Source organism: Dasypus novemcinctus, chromosome 2, assembly GCF_030445035.2.
Source record: "Dasypus novemcinctus isolate mDasNov1 chromosome 2, mDasNov1.1.hap2, whole genome shotgun sequence".
Lineage (NCBI taxonomy): Eukaryota > Metazoa > Chordata > Mammalia > Cingulata > Dasypodidae > Dasypus > Dasypus novemcinctus.
In genome coordinates, this window is record NC_080674.1 from 186,656,027 (window position 1) to 186,679,337 (window position 23,311).

General features: G+C 37.9%; 1 protein-coding gene across 1 annotated transcript in view; it reads left to right on the plus strand.

Annotated features, from left to right (window-relative positions):
- FAF2 (Fas associated factor family member 2) overlaps positions 1-23,311 on the plus strand; it is a 67,547-nt gene that overhangs the window by 37,484 nt on the left and 6,752 nt on the right. The window contains exons 3-10 of the mRNA XM_004459992.4: positions 10,659-10,793; positions 12,329-12,405; positions 14,759-14,897; positions 16,455-16,540; positions 16,639-16,730; positions 18,263-18,440; positions 20,344-20,515; positions 21,316-21,459. Coding sequence (XP_004460049.1) covers positions 10,659-10,793; positions 12,329-12,405; positions 14,759-14,897; positions 16,455-16,540; positions 16,639-16,730; positions 18,263-18,440; positions 20,344-20,515; positions 21,316-21,459 — 1,023 coding nt within the window. The remainder of the gene's footprint in view (positions 1-10,658; positions 10,794-12,328; positions 12,406-14,758; positions 14,898-16,454; positions 16,541-16,638; positions 16,731-18,262; positions 18,441-20,343; positions 20,516-21,315; positions 21,460-23,311) is intronic.

Genomic DNA, 23,311 nt, shown 5'->3' on the forward strand with positions numbered 1-23,311 from the left:
CTTTTCCTGTGCTTATTGGCCTTCTCTGGTATCTTTGGAGAAATCTCTATTCATATCTTTTGCCAGTTTTTAAATTGGCTTGTCTTTTCTTTATAAGTTATAAGAGCTCTTCATAATTCTGATACTAGATCATATCAGGTGTAAGTTTTCCAAATATTTTCTCCTATTCTGTAGGTTGTCATTATACTTTCTTGATAAATACTTTTGATGCAGAAATTTTTAATTTTTATGAAATCCAGTTTATTTTTTCTTTTGTTTCTTAGGCTTTTGATGTCATATCCAAGAATTTATTGCCCAGTCAACGTCCAGAAGATAGTTGTCTGATTTTCTTCTAAGAGTTTTCAGCCTTAGCTCTTATATTTCAATCATTGATACATTTTGAGTTAATTTTTGTATATGGTGTGAGATATAGGGGTCCACTTTCATTCTTTTGAATGTAGAGATCCAGTTTTCCCTGCACCATTTGTTAGAGACTTTTCTTTCACTATTCAGTGCACTTGGCAGCCTTGTAAAAGTCAATTGGCATAAATGTGAGAATTTATTTGTACACAATGAAAGAAAATATTTGGAAATCACATATCTGATATCCAGAATATATTTTTTAAAATCCTATAACTCAACAACAAGAAGACAAACTCAATTTAAAAATGGTCACAAAACTTGAAGCCACTACTTTAAAAAATCTTGTCCAAGCACATTTTCCTTATTTTTTAAAAATTTTATTGAAGTAGATCATTCATACATAAACATACATAACCAATAAGTGTATAGTAAAATTTGTGAACTTACAAATCAAACATGCATAACATCATTTAAGGGTCACATACATCACCCCACCACCAACACTTTGCATTGTTTTGAAATATTTGTTACAAATTATGAAAGAATAAAATATTGCTATTAATTATAAAAAAAAAAAAAATGGTCACAAAACTTGAATAATGGGAGTGGATGTGGCTCAAGTAGTTGAGTGTGCTTCCCACACGGGAAGTCCCTGTTCGCTCCCCAGTGCCTCCTCAAAACAAAGAACAAGGAAACTAAGCAAAAAAAAACTAAGACTTGAATAGGATTTCTATAAAGAAGATATACAAATGGCCAAAAAACACATGAAAATATGCTCAATATCATTAGTCAGTAGGAGAATGCAAATCAAAACCACTTTGAGGTATCATTTCACACACACTACAATGGCAACTGTTGTTTCAAAAAAAATGGAAAATGGCGAGTGTGTAAGAGGATGTAGAGAAATAGAACCATTCATTGCTGGTGGGAATGTAAAATGTTGCATCTGCTGAGGAAAATAGCTTAATAGTTCCTCAGAAAGTTAAATATAGAATTACCATATAACCCAGCAATACCACTTCTAAGTATATACCCAAAAGTTGAAAGCAGGGACTCGAACAGTTATCTGCTAATTAATATTCATAGTGGCATTATTCACTACGACGGGAAGGTAGTAGCAATGCAAGTGTCCATCAACTGATAAATGGATAAACAAAATGTGGTATATACACACACTAGAATATTAAGCCATAAGAAGGAATGGGGTTCTTATACATGCAGCAACACTGATGAACCGTGAAGACATCATATTGAGTGAAATAAGCCATACAAAAAAGGGCACATATGTATGTTCTCACAATATAATGATATGAAATAATTAGAATAAGCCAATTAATGGAGTCAAAAACTAGAATATAGGTTACCAGGAAATAGGGTGGGGTAGGAAATGGGGAATTAAGCCTTAAATTGTATAGAGTTTCTATTTGGGATGATTAAAAAGTTTTAGTAATGCATGGTGGTGATGGTAGCACAACATTGTGAATGTAATTAACAGCACTGAAATTTATGTATTTGAATGTGGTAACAAGGAAATTTTAGGTTGTATATATGTTACAAGTATAAAAATTTAAAAACAAATATCCAAGGGAACTCTTCAGCTCAGTAAACCCCAGAGTAAACCTATAGTTAATAGTACAATTATAAAAATGTTTTTTAATCAGTTGCAGCAAATGTACCATATTAATATGCAAGGTGTTAATAAAAGAGTCGTAATGGGAACTCTCAATTTTATGCACGATTTTTCTGTAAACCTGCAATTTCTCTAATTTAAAAAAAAAATCAATTGGCCATAGAGATGAGTTTATTTCTAAGTTTTGAAATCAGGAAGTGTGACTCATCCAACTTTGTTTTTCTCTTTCAAGATTGTTTTTTGACTATTCGGGGCCCCTTTCCTTCATATGAATTTGCTGATTGGCTTTTCCGTTTCTGCAAAGAAAGCTATTGGAATTTTGCTTGAATCTGTGAATTACATTGGGTAGAATTGACATCTTAACAGTATTTTGTCTTCCAATCCATGAGCATGGAATCATGTTCCACTTGTTTAGGTCTTTTTAAATTTCTTTTAGCGATATTTTGTAGTTTCCTGTAAACAAGTCCTCTACGTCCTTGGTTAATTTTATTGCTTGATAAGTGATTCTTTCAGTTGCTTTTGGAATGGAATTATTTCCTAGATTTCATTCTCACAGTGTTCACTGTGTAGAAACACTATTGATTTTTGTGTTTTGATATTGTACCATGCCACTTTGCTGAGTTTATTAGTTTTAGTTGCTTTCCTGTAGATTCTTTAGGATTTTTTACCTATAGGATCTTGTCATCTGTGAATATTGATAGTTTTACTTCTTCCCTTCCAGTTGGATCCTTTTTATTTCATTTTCTTGCCTAATTTCTCTGGCTAGCACTTTCAGTACAGTATTGAATAGTAGTGATAAAATCAGGCATCCTTTTCTTGTTCTTAGGGGGAACGATTTCAGTCTTTCCCCACTGAGTATGATGTTGGTTGTGGGCAGTTTGTATATGCCCTTTATCATGTTGATGAAGTTTCCTTCTTTTCCTAGTTTTCTGATTGTTTTTATCAAGAAAGGGTGCTGGATTTTGTCAAATGCCTTTTCTGCATTATTGAGAATTAATTATTCTATTAATATATATTATAGTAATTAGTTTTCTTATGTTGAGCTCATTCCTGGGATAAATCTTGCTTTATCCCAGGATAGTTGTAATCTCACATAATAATTTTTATGTGCTGTTGGATTTGGTTTGCTAATATTTTGTTAAAGGTTTCTCTTCTATATTCATAAGGCATACTGATCTGTAATTTTCTTTTCTTGTGATTATCTTTATTTGGCTTTACTATTAGGGTGATACTGGCCTCATAGAGTAAGTCAGGAAGTGTTTCCTCTTAAGTTATTTTGGAAGAGTTTGAGTAGGATTGGTATTAGTTTATATTGGAAAGTTTGGTAAAATTAATCAGTGAAACCATTTGGTACTGGACTTCTCTTCATCAGAAGGTTTTGATATTGATTCTGTCCCTTGTTATTGTCTTTTTCTTCTTGGTTAACTTATGTAATTTGTGTATTTCTATGAATTTGTCCATTTCATATACGTTATCTTTTGTTAGCATACTGTTTTTCAGTCTCCTCTTATAATCCCTTTTATTTCTGTGAGGTTGGTAGTAATGTCCCTTCTTTCATTTCTGATTTTATGTTTGTATATTCTCTCCCTTTTTCTTTATTGGTGTAGGTAAAATTATTTCATTGTTATTGGTCCTTTCAAAGATCACTGCTTTTGATTCTCTTTGTTGTTTTTTTTTTTTCTGTTTCATTTATCACCATTCTAACTTTTATCATTTCCTTCTTTCTGCTCACTTTGAGTTGTTCAGTTTGTTTCTTTTTTTCTAATTCCCCCAGATGTGTGGTTAGGTTACTGATTTGAGATCTTTCTTCTTTTTTAATGTTAGCATTTAGGGCTATAAATTTCCCTCTGACAATTGCCTTCGCTATTTCCCATAAGTTTTGGTATGTTGTGTTTTCATTTTCATTTGTCTCAAGGTATTTCCTAATTTCCCTTATGATTTCATCTTTGACCCATTAATTGTTCAAGAAAGTATTGCTTAATTTCCACATATTTGTGAATTTTCCAGTCTCCATCCATCATTTATTTCTAGTTTTATTCAGCTATGGTCAGAAAAGATACTTCTTTGATTACAGTCTTTGTAAATTTATTGGGGCTTGTTTTGTAATTTAACATTATTAGTCTATCTTTGAGAATGATTCATGTGCACTTGAGTAGAAAATGTATTCTACTATTTTTGATTGAGGTATCCTGTATGTCTGGTAGGTCTAGTTGTTTTATAGTATTGTTCATATCCTCTATTTCCTTAGTGATCTTTTGTCTAGATGTTCTGTCCATTATGAAAAGTGGTATATTGAAATATCCTACTTTTAAGTATAGAACTGTCTGTATCTCCCTTCAGATCTGTCTGTATTTGCTTCATATGTTTTGGTGCTATCTTTTGTGCATGTGTGTTTATAATCATTGTATCTTCTCAATGAAGTGACCCTTTTGTCAATATGTAGTGCCTGTCTTGTTCCTTTTAACAGTTTTTTACTTAAAGTCTTTTTTTGTCTGACAATATAGATACCACCACTCTGTTTTGATTACTATTTGCACAGAATATTTTTTTCAACCTACTTGTATCTTTGAATTTAAGGTGAGTCTCTTGTAACCAACGTATAATTGGGTCATGCTTTTTTGTTTGTTGTTTGTTTTTAATCAATTCTGCCAATCTTTGCCCTTTCTTTGTATGTTTGTTGTGGGTTTTTTTTTAGAGTACTGGGGGCCGGGGATTGAACCCAGGACCTCGTATGTGGGAAGCCAGTGCTAAACCTCTGAGCCACATCAGTTCCTCTGGGTTGTTTTTTTTGTTTTGTTGTTGGTTGTTTGTTGTTGTTGTGTTTTGTTTGTTTGGTTGGTTTCTTTTAGGAGGCACCAGGAATCAAGCCTGGGACCTCCCGTGTGGGAATCAGTTACTCAGTCACTTGATCTGCATCCCCTCCCCAGTCTTTGTTTTTTGAATGGACCATTTAATCCATTTGCATTTAAAGTAACTACTGATAATGCAGGACTTCTGTTATTTTGTTATTTAGGTTTTATAAGTTACACCTTTTTGTCCCTCAGGTCTTCCATTAATTCCTGTTTTTGTATATAGTTGATCTTTTGTAGTGAACCTGGTAGAAGTCCATCTCATTTCCTTCTGTGCATATTTTTCTGACAGTTTCTTTGTGGTCATAATGGGGCTTAAATATACAAAATCCATAATAATCCATTTGGTTTGATACCGACTTAACTTCAATAGCATACACATGCTGTGTACCTAACTCTTCCATCCCCCTCTTTGCGTAGTTCATCACAAATAACATATTTATACACTATGAGTCCGTAACCATGGAGCTATTGCTTTGTATGCATTTTCATTTTAGACCCTGTAGCAAGTAAAAAGTGGAATTACAAGCCCAAAATACAATAGTACTGGCATTTATACTTAGCACAAAGTTACCTATACCAGTAATTTTATTTCTTCATGTCGCTTCAATCTATTGTATATTATTATACTTTCCATTCAACCTGAAGAACTCTCTTCAGTACTTTTTGTCACCAGTGTAGTGGTGACATACTTCCTCAGCTTTTGTTTTACCTGGGAATGTCTGAATCTCTGCCCCATTTTTGACAGGCAATTTTGCTGGATATAAAATTCTTTGTTGGTAATTTTTTCTTTCAACACTTGAAATATGTCACCCCACCCTCTTATTGCCTCCATGATTTCTGATGAGAAATCAGCCCTTAATTTTATTGAGACTCCTTGTATATGATAAGTTGCTTGTGGCTTTTAGATTCTTTCTTTATCTTTAGCATCAACATTTGGATTATAATATGTCATGGAGTGGATTTACTTGGGATTATTGTTTGGCATTTGTTGAGCCTTTTGGATGTGTATATTCATGTGTTTCATTAAATTTAGGACGTTTTCAGCCATTATTTCTTTGAATAATCTTCTCTCCTTTATTCTCTTTCTCTTACTCCCACAGTACATATATTGATAGGCTTGATAGTGTCCCACAGGTCTTTCAAGCTCTGTTCACTCTTTTTAAAAAAATTAATTTACTGAAGTATATCACTCATACATAAACATATATAAACAATAAGTATAATAATAGTTGTGAACTTACAAAACAAACATATATAACATCATACAGGACTCTCATAACTCACCCTACCACCAACAACTTGCATTGTTGTAAAATCTTTTTAACTAATGATTAAAGAGCGTTGTCAGGGAAGCGGACTTGGCCCAGTGGATAGGGCGTCCGCCTACCACATGGGAGGTCATAGTCCTTATCTTACATTTGATCTGTTTTTCCCCCAACCCACCCTATTATTTTTTTAAATATATTTTTTATGACATAAGTTATAAATTTATAAAACAATCATGCACATGTGCACAATTCCCAAACAGCACCCCTCCATGAACACACCACACTGTGGTGGAACATTTGCTACAGATAAGATGATATCATCTGATTGTTACCATGACCATAGTGTACCTTTGGCTCACATTTTCCATACTGTCTCATTATCAACACAGTTCATCTTTCACATAGATGTAAGAATATTATATTATTACTACTGACCGTAGTCCATAGGTCATTCCAGCTGGATTTTTCCCATGCTTCTCCACATTCTCAGCACTCTACACTAGTGGTGTTCATTTGCACTAGCTCACAAAGGACACTCTTGGATCTGTACCATCAACCACAATTCTCATTCACCTCTTGGTTTACTGTGCTATTCAGTTCCTAGATTATTCTCTAGCATTCTGTCAATTGGCATTTACATACCTGGACTACCATTTTCAGTCACATCTCCATTTATAAACTAGCTGTTACTCACTGTATATTACTGTCCACTCTATACATTTCCATACTTTTACAGTAAAGCTAATTAAAACTTCTACATATATTAAACATCAGTAGTCCATTTCAGTCCTTTCTTATCTCCTTTAAGAATCCATCACCTCCACCAGGTCTTGAAGATATTTTCTGTAATTTCTTCTGCCTCCTGTGCTGCTATATGATTCCAATGTTGTTGGGTTTTTTTTTAAGATTTATTTATTTATTTCTCTCCCTTTCCCCCCCCCACCCCACCCCAGTTGTCTGCTCTCCGTGTCCGCTAGCTGTGCGTTCTTCTGTGACTGCTTCTATCCTTATCAGCAGCACCAGAAATCTGTGTTTCTTTTGTCGTGTCATCTTGTGTCAGCTCTCCGTGTGTGCAGCGCCATTCTTGGGCAGGCCGCACTTTCTTTCGCACTGGGCGGCTCTCCTCATGGGGTGCACTCCTCACGTGTGGGGCTCCCCTATGCGGGGGACACCCCGGCGTGGCATGGCACTCCTTGCGTGCATCAGCACTGAGCATGGGCCAGCTCCACACAGGTCAAGGAGGCCCAGGGTTGGAACTGTGGACCTCCCATGTGGTAGGCGGACACCCTATCCATTGAGCCAAGTCCACTTCCCTCCATTGTTTTTTCAATTTCATTTATTGCACCTTTCATTCCCATAAGATATGCTATTTTTCTATATATGCTTTCAAATTCTTTGTGCTTATCCAGTGTCTTCTTAATATCCTTAATCTCTTTAGCCATCTCATTGAATTTATTAAGGAGATTTGTTTGAACATCTGTGATTAGTTGTCTCAACTCCTTTATGTCATCTGGAGGCTTATCTTGCTCCTTTAACTGGGCCATATCTTCCTGTTTCTTGGTGTGGATTGTAATTTTTTGTTGGTGTCTTGGCATCTGGTTTACTAGATTTATTCTGGGTGCAGTTTTTCTCTTTAGTATAGGGTTTCCTGCCCTTTTCTCCCTTGCTGGTTATTCAGTAAGAGCCAAGGATATAAGCTGTGGAGGCTCAAGCTGCCCTCATTGCCCCAGGCATAGATGAAGCTTCTCCTAACTTTCTCCTTTGCCAGGGGTAGGGACAGAGTCACAGCTGTGTGGAATAATCCAAGTCATGCAGGCCTAGACTTGTAGTTGCCCAGAGAGACTGATGAAGCTTCATGTCCCTTTCTCCCCTGCCTGGGGTGGGGATGGAGCTGAAGTTGTAGGCAGCAGTCTATGTAGTGCAGGTCCAAGATGACCGCAGTTGCCCCGGTAGACTTCTGATTATTCAGTTGGTGCCAGCCAAAGTTACTTGTAGTTACCTGGATAGGCTGGTGCAGGGCTGAAGCCTAGGCAAGGCTGCAGGCTGATCTGGGTGAAAGAAACCAGTTCCTACCCTCACTGTGATTTTCGTCAACCCAGCTTCCCATCAGGCTGGGGGTGGAGTAAAAATGGCAACCATCAGCCCCTTTCCAACTTGGACTGATTCACACCCCAGCTGTTCCCAGGGTTATTTCTTAGCCAGCCAAGTCTACCAGTCAGTAGCCAAAGTCAGCAGCCAACTGTCTCCTCTCCTGTTTTTGGGAAATGGAGCTTCTTATTCCAGTCACAGAATAGCTCCTGGGGCAGCTCGTCCAACCAGAGTAGGATAATCACTGGCCTCCACAGCTTGGCCCGTAATTTCTCAGAGAGGCTGGCGCAGGTCCCTGCCACTTCCTCCCTGCTGGAGGTGCACTGGGGCCTAGGCTAGAACTGCAAACTGACCTGGATAGAAAGAAGCTAGTCCCTAACAGCACTGTGATTTTCAGTTTGCCCCACTTCCCCTCTTGCCAGGTGCAGAGTTAAGATGGCAGCTCCCAGCCTCTTTCTGACTTGGACAGGCTCAAACTTTAGTTGTTCTCAGGATTATCCTTTAGTCTGCTGAATTTACTTATCAGTAGCTGAAATTGGTGCTCAACCGTCTCTTCCTCCCCTGGGTTTTGGAAGTGGAGCTTTCAATTCTAGCTGCAGAATGGCTCCCACGGCGACTTGTGCCTCCAGCGGAGGATAGGCACTGGCCTCTGTGGTGTGGAGTGTTCTACTTACAAGTCTTCTCTACAGATGGGCAGTCTCCTCCTTCCATTCCTTCAAGGATGTTACAGGATACTCTTCAGCCTCCTAGAGCCCCCAAACAGATGCTTCAGCTAGCTCCAGATACCTCTAGGTGTTTGCAGGAGCTGACTCTAGGAGCTCCTTACTCTGTCGCCATCTTGTTAGTTCTCTCACTCTGTTTACTTTCCCCCATTCTTTTCTTTTTTCTTTTTCTTCCTCAGACTAAATCTTCAAGTTCACCAATTCTTTCTTCTGCCAGCTCCAAATGCTGTTGAGCCATATAGGGAATTTTTTATTTCTCTCACTGTGTTATTCAGCTCTGCTGGGTTACTTTTCATAATTTCCATCTCTGTATTGATCTTCTTTTTGTGTTCACCTATCATTTTCCTGATTTCTTTTAGTTCTTTGTCCATGTTTTTCTTTAGTGCTCTGAGCATATTTGTCTGTCCCTTAAGCTTGCATCCAGCTAGTGTTAACAGGGATTTCCTTAAAAGTCAGGAGTTTATTAAAAAACAAAAACACAAGAAGCAAAAACTGTGTTTCTAGTCTTTACTGATTGACCTGGCTGAGTGTTCTCCTTTAGTGATTAGCCATATAATGAGTTTATAGAATTGCCTGAGGCAAAAGTTTAGGGACTCCCTCGTCTTCTCTGTTCTTGTATCTTTTCCTGGACATGTGCTCCTGGCCCTAGAAATTCCCGTTAACATGGATTTAATTCCCTTTTCCCCAAGAAACTGTGCTTCCTCATGGTGCCAGGTGCCACACTGCTGTCTAACAGCCAGCAAGCTTTTGCCCCAGGCACCTGTGATTTGAATCTTCTCCTGCAGTGTTTTGTAGGAGAGTCGTATGCTGTGTGCAGGGCAAGTTCTGGGATGGCAAGCCCGTGATAACTGTCCTGATTCAATCCCTCAAGCACCGCCCCCAGGCAGGTTGGCACAGACATACTTGCCTACATTATGTGCACAAGGGTTATTCTGCTCCCTCTCTTGGTACTAGGATACTGCAGTGGGAGCATGGCCTGGCTCCACATGGAGGCAGTGAATGGATCAGGGCACCTATGAGGGTTTTCCTACCATTCTTCAATTGCCTTGTTCTTGATTTGGTGCTTGCCCTGTTACTGCCACCCTTCAACTGTTTTCTTAAGCTTTGATAAAGATGGTTCCATAAGTTTTTGTCACTTAAAGCTTCCATGGGGGCTTAGAGTCCTAGATCATCTCACGCCTATGTCTTAATGATACGACCTCTGAGGAATGTTTTTAAATTGAACATCGTTGTCTGCCCTGAGAAATACAGTTCCTGCATTTTGTATATGAGGAAACTGAGGCTCATAAGCCAAAACAACTTCTCTGAGTGATGGAGCTGTGATTCATATCTTAGTTTCTCTACTCCAAAGCCCTCTATCAATATACCACCCCATCAAGCCTGCTCCACTGAGCAACTCCAAGGACACCCTCCATGCTGTATTCTGTGTGGGCGGCTTTCCTTGGGTTGCACCCGTGTACCCCAGCCACCCTAAATAACACATAACATCTGAATAAAGCCTTGTATTGCTGCATAAATGTAGCTTCCAGACAAGTTCTCAACTCCCCTCCTATGTGTGTGAATTCCAGAGCTGTCATTGCACGTTGCCTCCCACTACAATAGCTGTATTCATACTTAAGTTGTGTTGATTAAAAGCGCCATGAAGATTTTGATGTATTAATGTTCTTCATCATTTGAAACCCAGCAATAGTTATCTGAGCCCTTCTTCTGGGTTTTGAACATCACTGTAACTCATTACTTTTTTTTTCCTTCTCAGGCTGCTGTACAGGACAGACTGAATGAGCAAGAGGGTGTACCAAGTGTTTTCAACCCACCTCCCTCCCGCCCCCTGCAGGTTAATACAGCAGACCACAGGATCTACAGCTATGTTGTCTCAAGACCACAACCAAGGGCAAGTTCTTTTGCATCTGGAATTTTTCCCTTTTTATTTTACAAGTTCATTCTGTTGGTAATATTGTTCTCTGTGTTGATAGGAAAAGAAGAAATTTCAAAATATAAACCTGTTAGCTGAACCTGATTGTTTGAGACTATATCATTTTTCCTTGATTCCTTAAGGAATTGATGTAAAAAAAAAAAATCAGTTTTTTCTATCATTTGGCAGTTATTTGGGTAGTATTTTCTGAACCTTGTTTTGAGTACCCAATAGGTTTATTTACACATCTAATTTTTAAGTTTTGAGTTAAAACTTAAATTTGATGGTGTAAATCTCCCACTTAGAGTCTCTTTACTGAGCTCTTTCCTACTTCAGTTTACTTAATTTTAAACTCCTTCCAAGTAGTATTTGGAGTCTTTGTGGAGACCTTGGCCTCATCTTTAAAATTATCCTTGAAGGGCTAGTAGCAAGGGGGCAGGCAGTTCATTTAAATTCAGCAGGCACTTAAGAGTGCTGCAGTTTACCTGTTGTTTTATTGCGGGGATCAGAGATAGTCAAGAGTCAGTCCTCCTCTTTAGATTATTTACAGTCTAGTTAGGGAAGTCAGGTTTATATATAGATAATGAACTCCCAAAAACTTCTTGGAGTATCTCTTTCTTATCCTTGGAGTTACACTACCTCCTCCACTTGTATTTGGAATCCCAAGAAAGGAGTTCCTTTAATTTTGCAGAAGTTTACCCCATCGCAGTACCTTTTTGTAGAGTACTTGATAATGTTTTAAAAATGGAATTTCTAAGTAATTGTGTTGAGTATTCTGAAGTAGAAGGGCACAGATGCTTAGAGCAGCTGTATGACTCAAGAAGTAGTTCTGTTGGTATCCTCTTTGGGGTTTGTTTGGGGCTTGACTTGGTGTTGGTGACCCTACTTTCAGCTATGGGGCTCCAGAACTCCCTGGCCACGGACACAGAGAAGGCCCCAAGTTAACACAATATAACATAAGAAAGTACTCTGGAAACCATAGAGCCCTGGTTTGCTAGTTAGTAATTAATAGCAGCAGTAATTATCAACCTTGCCAGCATAGTTAAAGAAAATAGTTAACACTAAGGATTAGCAGTTATGTGGGTGGTTTATAATTGTGGTTTATGTAATTATCATTTCTATACAAATGTCGAAGGTAGTAATAGTGGTTAACTTATTTTCAAAATACCGTATTTTGATACAAAAATCTGAAAGAAAAGAATAAGTATTTATCATATGGGGAGGTGAACTTATAATTCAACTTCCTAATGTAAGTAGCTTTAGGAAAGTGTTAAAGCAGATTTAATAAAAAAAAATAAAATAAGTAGGAAAAAATACAGTAGTAGACGAGATTAGATCAAAGAAAGTTGGTCTGTAAGAAGGCTGAGGTGGCCAGGAGGAGAGAACCATATTGCAGAGGGAGAAGTAATGCGAAAGGATGTAGAAGATTGTAAAGTTCTATGCATGCCATTTTGTAAAGTATTCGGGATTGAGAAAGTTAGAAAGGTATCTAACTTTGTTTTTTGAAATTTTAGGGGCTGCTTGGATGGGGTTATTACTTGATAATGCTTCCATTCCGGTTTACCTATTACACGATACTTGATATATTTAGGTATGTACCTTTTTGTATTTATGTATTAGTAGCAACAGGATAGACTAAGGTTTATGCTCTATCAATTTTGACTTGTCAGTTTGTCTTCAGATTGAATACTCTTCCTGGAGTCTTTTCATAGCATATGAAAATATTTTAAATTATTCAAACATATGATAGGTGTTGTGAAGTGGGATTGTTTTGCTTTTAGTCTTGCCTATCATTTTCAAGAATCAGTGTACCTACATTTTTCAGTAACCCACCACCATGTTTGTTACCTCTACATTCCCTAGTTAATCTTCACATCCTGTCCTTTCTAACCACTGTTATCTCCTAGCTTCACACTTATTATAACTTTTACCCTAAACTATTTCCTTTCCATCTGACTGCTCACAATCCCAACAAATTCTTTTGCTCTGAGATTACCCACTTCTCTTGTGATACCTTTTACACCAGTTTTACCTATCTAGGCACTCCTGTACATTCACTCTGCCCAGGCAACCCATAGGTTGCTGACACTGGTACCCTTTCATATCTATACCCATTTGCTTCATACCTTCCTGTACCATTCAGAGAGCTCATTGGATACTACAGAGGATCCTAAGCTAGAAAACTCTGAGTGGACCCCATTTCATTGCCACATCAGGATTAGGATATCTTGTCTAGAGCCGAGTAGTAGATGAACTTTGCCCAGGCTTTAAGGGAAACTAAAATGTTTATGGGGTATCCAAGCAGCAGACAGAGCTAGAATATCTGGTCTGGGTCTTGCATACAGGGCAACCTATACCTCCCTCCAAATATAGGACAACCAACTAGGGAGCGGAGGCTGAAGGTGAAGACCCAGCTGCTGCAGAAGTCAAGGGTCAGATCAGTACCTTTTACCTTGACCTCTTGGTGTTTTATGAGCCTGCCTGCCGAATGGCTTCCTTACTTTAGCAAAGTTCTTCATCGTTCACCATTTAACCAATTAGTACTGTTTTATTAAGAAAGGGCACATGAATCTTTTAAATCTAAATTGACATCCCTATTTTTTTAAAACTGATTATCCTAAATCATCTAGACCATATGTATTATAATGAGAAAAAAGTGTAAAGTCTATATTCATTCACCAAGATTTAAATATAATCCTAAAGTATTTAATTTCAGAGAAAGCACTTGATACAGAATCTGCTGATACATCCAAAATACCAGTCTTCTAAAGGGTATCTACTCACATCCCCACATAAACAGCTTCTTATATTTTGTGGTTTTTATTTGCTCTGGAATGTTTTTGATTACTCAGGAGACATTCTAAGTGAATTGTATATACATGGGGAATTTGAGGGGATAGGAATTGACTTGAGATTTGGTGAAGAAAGTGTCATAGCTTAGTCACCTCTTCTGTGTAAAAATTGCTCAAACAAATAAATGTTGTTTGCTTTCCTTAGAAAAATATGCATGGCATGTGTTACTAATTAATGCAGCTGTATCATCCAAGCAACTTGTTTAATGTTATATAGCCCGTTGACTTAGCAGGCCTCTGCCCCACTGCCTTCTGCAGAAACCCAAGGGATGAAAAATGGAGCTACATGAATCCAAATGTACACTGCCAAATATACTCTGAATCAGTTTTATAACTTCCTCCATGCATGCCATCCACCGTAAATCATCAAGCAGAATTTACTTGTCCCTTTGAAGAGCAAGTAAATCATGACTGTAAGTTTAGTGTTCGAAGTTCCTGTCTGTAATTTGAATACCTTGAGAGTGTGAATTAAAAGGTATAATCCTAGAACAGAAAAGAGAGGGAGAGGGCAAGTAGGACAGCCAGAGAGAGACAATCTCTTTCTGGAGCAGCACTGTCCAATAGAACTTTCCATGATGATGGAAATGTTCTGTATCTGCACTGTCCAGTATGGAAGCCACTAACCACATGTGGCTTACTGAGCACTTAAAATGTGGCTAGTGTGACTGAGGAACTGAAAATTTAATGGTATTTAACTTTTAATTAATTTTGATTTAGTGGCTACCATATTAGACAGTGCCATTCTAGAGAGTCTAGAAGCACACCCTGACCCACTGTGTCTTCTTTTCTCAATTCTTCTAGCACTATCCCTAATTTTCTTTATGCAAAAAGCACTCAGGATTTGTTTAGGCCATTGTTGGAATTTATAACAACAGTAGTTTACATTATTTTGAACAGGCAGTGGAACAACACTTGCTGCTTTGCAGCTTTTGAGCCAGACTCTAGTCTCAGGTTTTGTGGTCCCCTCACAGACAGGTCACCTCCTTTTGCCAGCGTGCCTCTGGCTCTGTTACAGGAATCTTCACAAACTGGCCCACACCATATGCACTACAGTAAGCTGGATTCATGTAATATTTATTCCTTCCTCCCCAGGTTTGCGCTTCGTTTTATACGGCCTGACCCTCGCAGCCGGGTCACAGACCCTGTTGGGGACATTGTTTCATTTATGCACTCTTTTGAAGAGAAATATGGGAGGGCACACCCTGTCTTCTACCAGGGAACGTACAGCCAGGTCAGTGCCACAAACCATATAGATGCCAACTTATTGATATGATTCTGTCCTCAAAGGAAAGCATATCCCAGCACTGATCATGTCATTCTTTTATTCAAAAACCTTAAGTAGCTCTTTACTGCTTATAGAGGGGAAAAAAAGACCAAACCTTTAGCCGGACCCTCCTTGATTTAATCCCAATCTCCGTTCGAAGTCTTCTTGCATAACTTGTCTCCCCATACCCTAGATTCCAGCTGAACCAATCCTTGAACATACTCTGTACTTTCCTCTGTGCTTATACTTTGCTGTGTCCTCCACCTGGAATGCCTTCCTCACATTTTTGCTAATTGGAATCTTGCCCATCCTTCACCCAACTCACGTCACTCCTTATAACCTCTCCTAATTATTCTACCCTAACCTACCCAACCTCATGGTCTAAAATAGTAATATTTCCTTTGGTTCTCCTATCACTTTTTTTTTTTTTTTATAGCAGTTTCACATTCTTCCTTATATTGTTTTGTGTTCATGTTTTACCTCCTCTATCAGACTGCAAGCCCTTTGAGGGTAAGGCCTAAGTCTTCTTTCATCCCTCACAGAATTGAATAAGGGCAGAGAGCATAGACTCAAGGTGGTACATTTCATTCAACCCACGTCAACCCAGGTGTTAGGCATATCTGCAGTTTGTCAGAGAAAAATATGGAAATACCACTGTGGGCATGGCAAAAATGTGGCTCCTTTCTCCAGCCTCTAGGACTCCTAAATGTACGTGGAGAATGAGAGAAATGCTTACCCTTGCTTCCTGCTTTGATTCTCCCACATCTGTTCCTTCACATAGGCGGTCGTTCAGGCTGCTCCCACCCCACTCAACAAACATGCACCTACTGTATGCCAGGCACCATGCTCAATGCTAGAGATAGAGATGGACAAAATGGGGACCTCTCAGGCACCCACTTTGCTGTGATAGTGAGGGTAGACCCACTACTGGTCTTCAGGAAATCTTACTTCAGGAGTAATATGCAAAAGCATACACAGGAGTCTTGGTCACTCACCTTGTCTTTGAAGATCTTTTAAAACCTTGCTCTTTAGAATGACTTTTGAGTCCCCCAGTCCTGCATGTCCCTTGGTGTGTGCCCTGAGGTCAGGCTGATCTTAGCAGTTATTTTTTTTTATTTACAAGGATGCTGTATCTGTGAAGTGGCAAAATTCCCATTTCCCTTTTCATGTGGTCAGATTCTCTTCTGTTTTTTTGCCTTTAGACTGTGGGAACACCTGGCTTTTCTGTGATTTGTTTGGGGACCTGTATTTGTCAGCCTGTCTACTCTCATGTGCCTGATGCAATTTAAATCCTAACAACACTAAAACCTTTTCATTAAAGCTTATTAGCCTGGACTTTCTATAGGGAGAAAAATGCCAGGGGTATAAAGGTAGGAGTCCAGGAATTTTCTCGTTTCTTGCTTGCATTTTTTCTTTGTTTCTCTTTTGTTCCTAAACACATAGCTATACCATTAGGACCCCTAACCTAATTAAAAACTCAGGTCACAGTCATCACAATAATGAGTGATATTCTGTTTCTCACAGGCACTTAATGATGCCAAGCGGGAGCTTCGTTTTCTTTTGGTTTACCTTCATGGAGATGATCACCAGGACTCTGATGAGTTCTGTCGGTAAGTGGAATGATCGTTTTCTTTCTCTTTTCTGGCCTTATTTGCTTATAGTTTGTAGTCAGCAAGTTGTGCTCATGTCCTTCTGTCCCTCTCCACAGCAACACCCTCTGTGCACCTGAAGTTATTTCATTAATAAACACCAGGATGCTGTTCTGGGCATGCTCCACAAACAAACCTGAGGGATACAGGGGTAAGTTATGTTTCTTTTGCCTCATCAAGATTGTTGGATATCTTTGGAATGGTCTGAAAGACATGCCATTAATTGCGCAGACAATGCTGTGATAGACACAATGCCAATCGCTGTTTATACATTCTCTTATTTAATCCTCTCAGCGTCTTAGGAGATAGGGGTTCTATGATCTCCACTTGTGTATTAGGAAGCAGTCTCAGAGAGTTTAAGCCACTGGCCCAGGATCATATAGTTATCAAGTTTGTCTGACTCCAGAACCCATTCTTTTCAGTTAAACATTGTCAGAGCCTCTTTTATTTTTAAAAACACCCAGTCCTGGCCAGCAGTTTGCCTTTCATCTTAATGGCCTTTTAACTGAAGTGTTTATTCTCTTCATCAGCAGTTCTACCAGACCTTCTTACACAACAGATTAGTTGTTTCAGTACCTTGAGTGCTGATATGGATTGAGAAAGTTCGTTCAAATCTTTGCTGACAGTAACTCTTAATTGAAGATAGATATTTTTAGAGGTCAGTATAAGAAATAAAGGCATCTGTTGAAGAAAATTATAATCACTTTGCAACTACCTTTGAGTGTCCACTGACATGCCAGGCACTCTGCCAGATCCTGGAGACCAACAATGCAGTAATGTTTTCCTACATCCTGTGATCTGAATCTTTATTCTTAATTTGTTTTAAAACATATGATAAGTTCCTGCAGCAAGTGTTTTGCCACTCTAATTTGGCTTTGGAGGTGAGAAGGAGATAGAAGGGGACCAAGGATGTTTTAATAGAACCTTATGATAGTCTCTTATTTTATTTTTTATTGTATTTTTTTATGGTTTTATTTTTTAAATGTTACATTAAAAAAATATGAGGTCCCCATATAGCCCCCACTCCCCAAGTCTCTTCTTTTAAACCACAAGGAAAACAGAGGTAAAACTCCATGATAATAAAATCTTGTTATTTGAAGACCAACTATCTAGACTTCTTTGGAGTAGAGAAGCCAGTTTTTTGGTGCAGGGGTGGGGGAAGACATATGGGAAAAGGGTTAAGGAAGGGATTAGGCAAAAGGAAGAAAAGACAAAGTGAAGAGATAATGGTGGTGAACATAACCAGGAGCATCTCGCTGAGACTTGCAGCTTTGTCCTCTTTAAACTTGACTCCCTGTACAGTGAAAAATTAGACTACGCAACAGTCAGATTCTTTCTGGAGTGTTCTCCTCCCATTAAATACACGTTCTCTTGAACTCTTCAGCCTTCCCCAGCTTCATTGTTGTGGCCACACTCCCACTAGAAAAACCTGTCCTATTCTAATCAGTCACTGGGGATAGAAACACGAATAGCAAACTATATATATATATATATATAGATATAGATATAGATATAGATATAGATTAAGAGAGAAGGACAAAAAGGTAGGCAAAGAATAAATGATACTTCCCTTCTTTCCTACCGGGGGAAGCATTTCTCTCTTGGTCACTGTGAAGAGGCAGAGGGCTGATTTGTTTCACCCCCAAGTCCTGCTCTTGATCTGTTGGTTCTTCTTTCTGTCAGTATCCCAGGCTTTGCGAGAGAACACATATCCTTTCCTGGCCATGATTATGCTAAAGGATCGGAGGATGACTGTGGTGGGACGGTTAGAAGGCCTCATTCAACCCGACGACCTCATTAATCAACTGACGTTTATCATGGATGCAAACCAGACTTACTTGGTGTCAGAACGCCTAGAAAGGTACAAGTTAGTTCCATTTTGGAACTGAGAGGCCAGCTATAGATTTGGATAGCTTACAAATACTTCTTCCCTGCCTTAGTCAACTTTAAACAGCCCTGTCCATTTAGTGAAAAAAATATTTTATTTACTTTGACCTGTATAACTCTATATCAAAGTATCTTTGGTTATTAGAGATATAATTCAAAATACAGATAACACTCTGTCAGTCTCAAGAATGCATATATTGTGTCATCCAGAATAGCTAAACATGATATGAAGAACTTAAATGTAAAAAATGTGGAATGGTTATAAATTCGCCCATACTGGTACATAGGTAATAATGTACATTAATGGCAGAAAATTTGAAAACACAGAAAAGCCCAAGAAAGAAACTAAAAATCATCCATTATCCTACCACCACTTTTAACATTTATCCTTTTAATGTTATAGACAAACATATACCTCTATATACATACTCATTTTTTGGTAAAATTGGAATAGTACTATTTTATAAGCCTTTTACATGCAATAGTATATCACAGTATTTTCCCTCATTAAATATTATTTTTCTGTGTTGTTTTAATTGCTACATAGCATTCCATTATCTAAATACAACATAATTTAACAAGCCACTCTTGTTGGACTTTTAGGCTATTTTCAGTTTTATATTATTATAAATAATGCCCATGGAAATAATTTTTTGCGATTTGTGATGATGTCCTTACATTAAAATTTAACTTCCCAGCAGTGCCTTCTCTGGGCCAGACAGTATAAATATATTTAAGACTTTTGATATATTGTGCCAAAATGCCCACATGAAAGTTGTACAAACTCAAGTTTTCTGGGAAGCTTTTAACAACATGGGAAAATACTTGTTATATGTTAGAGAAAATGCAGGATGTAAACTCTATGAATATAGCATGATTTTAACATGTGAAAAATGTGTAGAAGAACCTTTGTGGGATTATGGGAATGTTTTATGTCTTAATTGGCATGGTAGTAACATGGTTGTATTTAGCAGGATTCATTGAATTAAAGAAATTTTTAAAAATTCAGTGGGACACTTAAGATCCGTGTTTTTTACTGCGTTTAAATTTTATGTTAATTTTAAAAAGAAAGAAACATATATATTACAGTAGGAATGTTTGTCTCTTCAAGCATTCTCCTTTGCTAAATATTGTTCCTGTTAAAAGGAAAAATAAAACTTATGGAGGGAAAATGGGAAACACACCAAAATGTTACAATGGTGTATCTTTGATTAGTGGAACTCTGAATAGCATGTTTCTACATTTTTCAAGTCTTATACAGTGTGAGTGAATGAGTCTGTGTGATTGGTTTTTATATGAAAATAGCACATGGTTCAAAAATGTAGTAACCTAAAAAGGGTACTTAGGGAGTAGAATGGCTCAAGTGGTTGAGCGCCCACCTCCCACATAGAGAGGATCCTGGGTTTGGTTCTCAGCACCTCCTGAAGAAATCGAAAACAAACAAAAAAAAACAACTCTAGGAAGCCGGTGTGGCTCAGTGCTTGAGCACTGGCTTCCCACTTCCCACATAAAAAGTCCCAGGTTCATTCCCCAGTCCCTGGTACCTCAAAAAAAAAAAGGGGGGGTGGTATTTACCTGTAAGCTGTGAACTTGATTATTTTTTCATAACAAAAATTGGAAAAATAAAGATAAATTATTATTTAAAGGTTAAAAGGGGCTGGAAAAGCTTTCATTTCTTTTTCTGCTAAACTGACCTGAGAAAAAAGATGGCTCATTCAGATTCTGCCATCCTACTATTGGAAACTTTTGCTGTAATGTGAAATAATCATCTCTGTAGATTTACAAATATTTTTAACTCTCCCTCACAACTTCATTGTAAGTAAACACAGAGCTTTGTGAAATGGCCGTTTCCTTCTATGCTTTCGCTCTTTCCCCAGGGAAGAAAGAAACCAGACCCAGGTGCTCAGACAACAGCAGGATGAGGCATACCTGGCCTCTCTCAGAGCTGACCAAGAGAAGGAAAGGAAGAAACGCGAGGAGCGGGAACAGAGGCGGCGGAAGGAAGAGGAGGTGCAGCAGCAGAAGCTGGCAGAGGAGAGACGGCGACGGGTAACGAACCTGTGTCTTTACTTCTTGTGAATCCAGACTTGGGAGATTTTGCCATCTTGGTCTTAAGTATGAAAGAAGGAAAGAAAAAACTAGATGATGGAATTGAGGGTGATTTTAAAGTTTCTTTGCCATTTTTATATTTTCTACATTTTCACAAAAAGAAAAAAAAATTTAGAAAAAAAGAATGAGTAGACATCAGACAAAACAGCTCTTGTTTCATGAAAAGTAAATATAGTAAATAATAAGTGGTTCATAAAGCTATTAATTCACAGCAATAGCTTGTTGGGGGAGTTTTTAATTAAAGAAGTTGTAGTTTTACAGAATAATCATTTACCAAGTACAGAGTTCCTATGTACATTCCCACACACATGGAGTTTTCTCTGTTATTAACACTGCATTAGTGTGATGCTTTTGTTACAATTGATAAAACAATATTATAATTATATTATTAACTATAGTCCATAGTTCACATGTTTTTAAATGTTCTTAGTAAAGACTAGCTGATTTAGCATTTCATTCATGATCTTACTTCATTATGTGCTACCACTTACTTATAGCCTATGTCTTACAGCCATTCCCTTTTTCCCCAAATAGTTAAATACCTAAACATAGCCAATAAATAACACGTGCTACAGGAGTACTTTGAATGAAGTTGTTTCTAACTTTTCACCAAGAGGTTTTTCTTATCGGTAGTCATTAATTTTTCCTTCTGATGGCACAATGAACCTATATGATCTTTGTATTTCTTGTTTCCTTTTCCCTATTGGAGCCATAGCTTCACCATTGCTTTGTCTCTACAGAATTTACAGGAGGAAAAAGAAAGGAAGTTGGAGTGCCTGCCCCCGGAACCTTCCCCTGATGACCCTGAGAGCGTCAAGATCATTTTCAAATTACCCAATGATTCTCGAGTAGAGCGACGATTCCACTTTTCACAGTCTCTAACGGTAAGGGCCACCTAAATTGTTTGAACTGTATGTAGAAACTGGACTTTGAATTTGGAAACTTAGAGACTCTCTAGAATATTGTTGGTATATCCGCTGCCCTGAGAAACAGAGGAAGGACAGAAAGACAGACAGACAGGGGTATGACATCAGTGGATACTGGGAAGAGTTCAATGAACTATTTATTATAGGTTCCTTACGTTCTTGCTGCAACCCTAAAGAAATTATTAAGATTTTCTTTCATCCATTATAATGTTCGAGTTCTGCTAAGGGTACAAGGTACCTGACCAAGTGCCACAGAAGAGTTGTGTGTTTGAAGGTTGTCTTTTGTACTGCTACTCTTGCATTGGCTCTAGAATCCCACCAGAACCCCTTGCTTTGTGGAGGACGTTCTGCCTCCAGTCACCTAGAAGCACATGAATTACACACTGGAATATAAAAGCACATCAGTTTAGATACAGTTGTCAGTCTCTTTCTATCCATTTACCCCATAAAAGGGTCACTTCTTGGGGCTGCCTCATATTGGTATCCATAGGTAAACAGTGCTTGTCATTCCATAGCCTTTTCCCCTTTCTCTTGGAAAAGGTGGGAAATAGTTAAAAACAGAGACTCTTATAAAAAACAGATCAAGTTCTTATTCTTCCAGGGTTACTCGATGTGTTTTTTGGTCAGTTTACTTAATTGTTAAGACTTAATCTCCTCATCTGTAAAATGGGTGTAATAATAGTAGGGTTATTCTTAAGATTATAAATTCATATACTATAAGTACTCATAGTAAGCACTCAAATGCTAACTTTTGTTACTTATATTTAGAACCAAAGGAAAGTTTCTGCTTATACTGAGTTGGTATGTTGCCTTTCCAGATTGACAACAATAATATTAATAGATTCTATTTCCCTGATCACTCATTATAATCAAGAGTAAACTGCATAATAGAAATGATGATGCAGTTGATTGAATGACTCTTATCAAGCAAGGCAGAGTAGCACATTCATTGCTTCTCCTTCTGTAACTGGAGTAAATGGGACAAGTTACAGAATCTTTTTTTTTTTTTGTCTTGTGGTGGTAGTAGTGTTGTAGTATTGGGTTTTTTTTGGTTTTGTTTTTGTTTTAGGAAAGTTGTAAGTTTATAGGAAAGTCTACAGAAAATTTATTCTTAACAACAAGTATATAGCATTAAACTTCCCCCTTTTAACCACATTCAAATATATAATTCAGTTCTGTTAATTACACTGACAATATTGTGCTACCATCACCACCATCCACTACTAAAACTTTTCCATCATCTCAAATAAAAACTCTGAACAATTTAAGCCTTAATTTCCCATTCCCCATCACCTGATAAACCTGTATTCTAGTTTCTGACGCTATGAATTTGCCTATTCTAATTATTTCCATTTGAATCATAGTGATTGTCCTTTTGTATCTGACTTATTGCACTCAGCATGATGTCTTCAAGCATGTTGTCACATGTGTCAATTTCATTTCATTTTGTGACTGAATACTATTCCTTTAGATTTCCCATCTGTACAATGGGTATATAATCTGCCCTCTAATCATTTTAAACAGATTTCTGACTTCAGGCATTGTTCACGGTTCCTTAATGGCCAGAAGGGAGTGTAAGATTTGAAGGATTAATGTAGAATAAAAGTTTTGAGGCATCGTGGTGAGAAAGAAGCAGATAGCTTCCCCATTTTATTTATTTACTCTCATTTATGAATTGAGGGGAGGTGCTCACATGTCTAAGTTTTGATTTTCGTTTTGATTGGGATAGCACGAATGCATCTCACACAGTACCTAGCATGTAAGAGATGGTCACTAAATGTTAATTCCCTTTCCCTCGTGTATTTCCCAA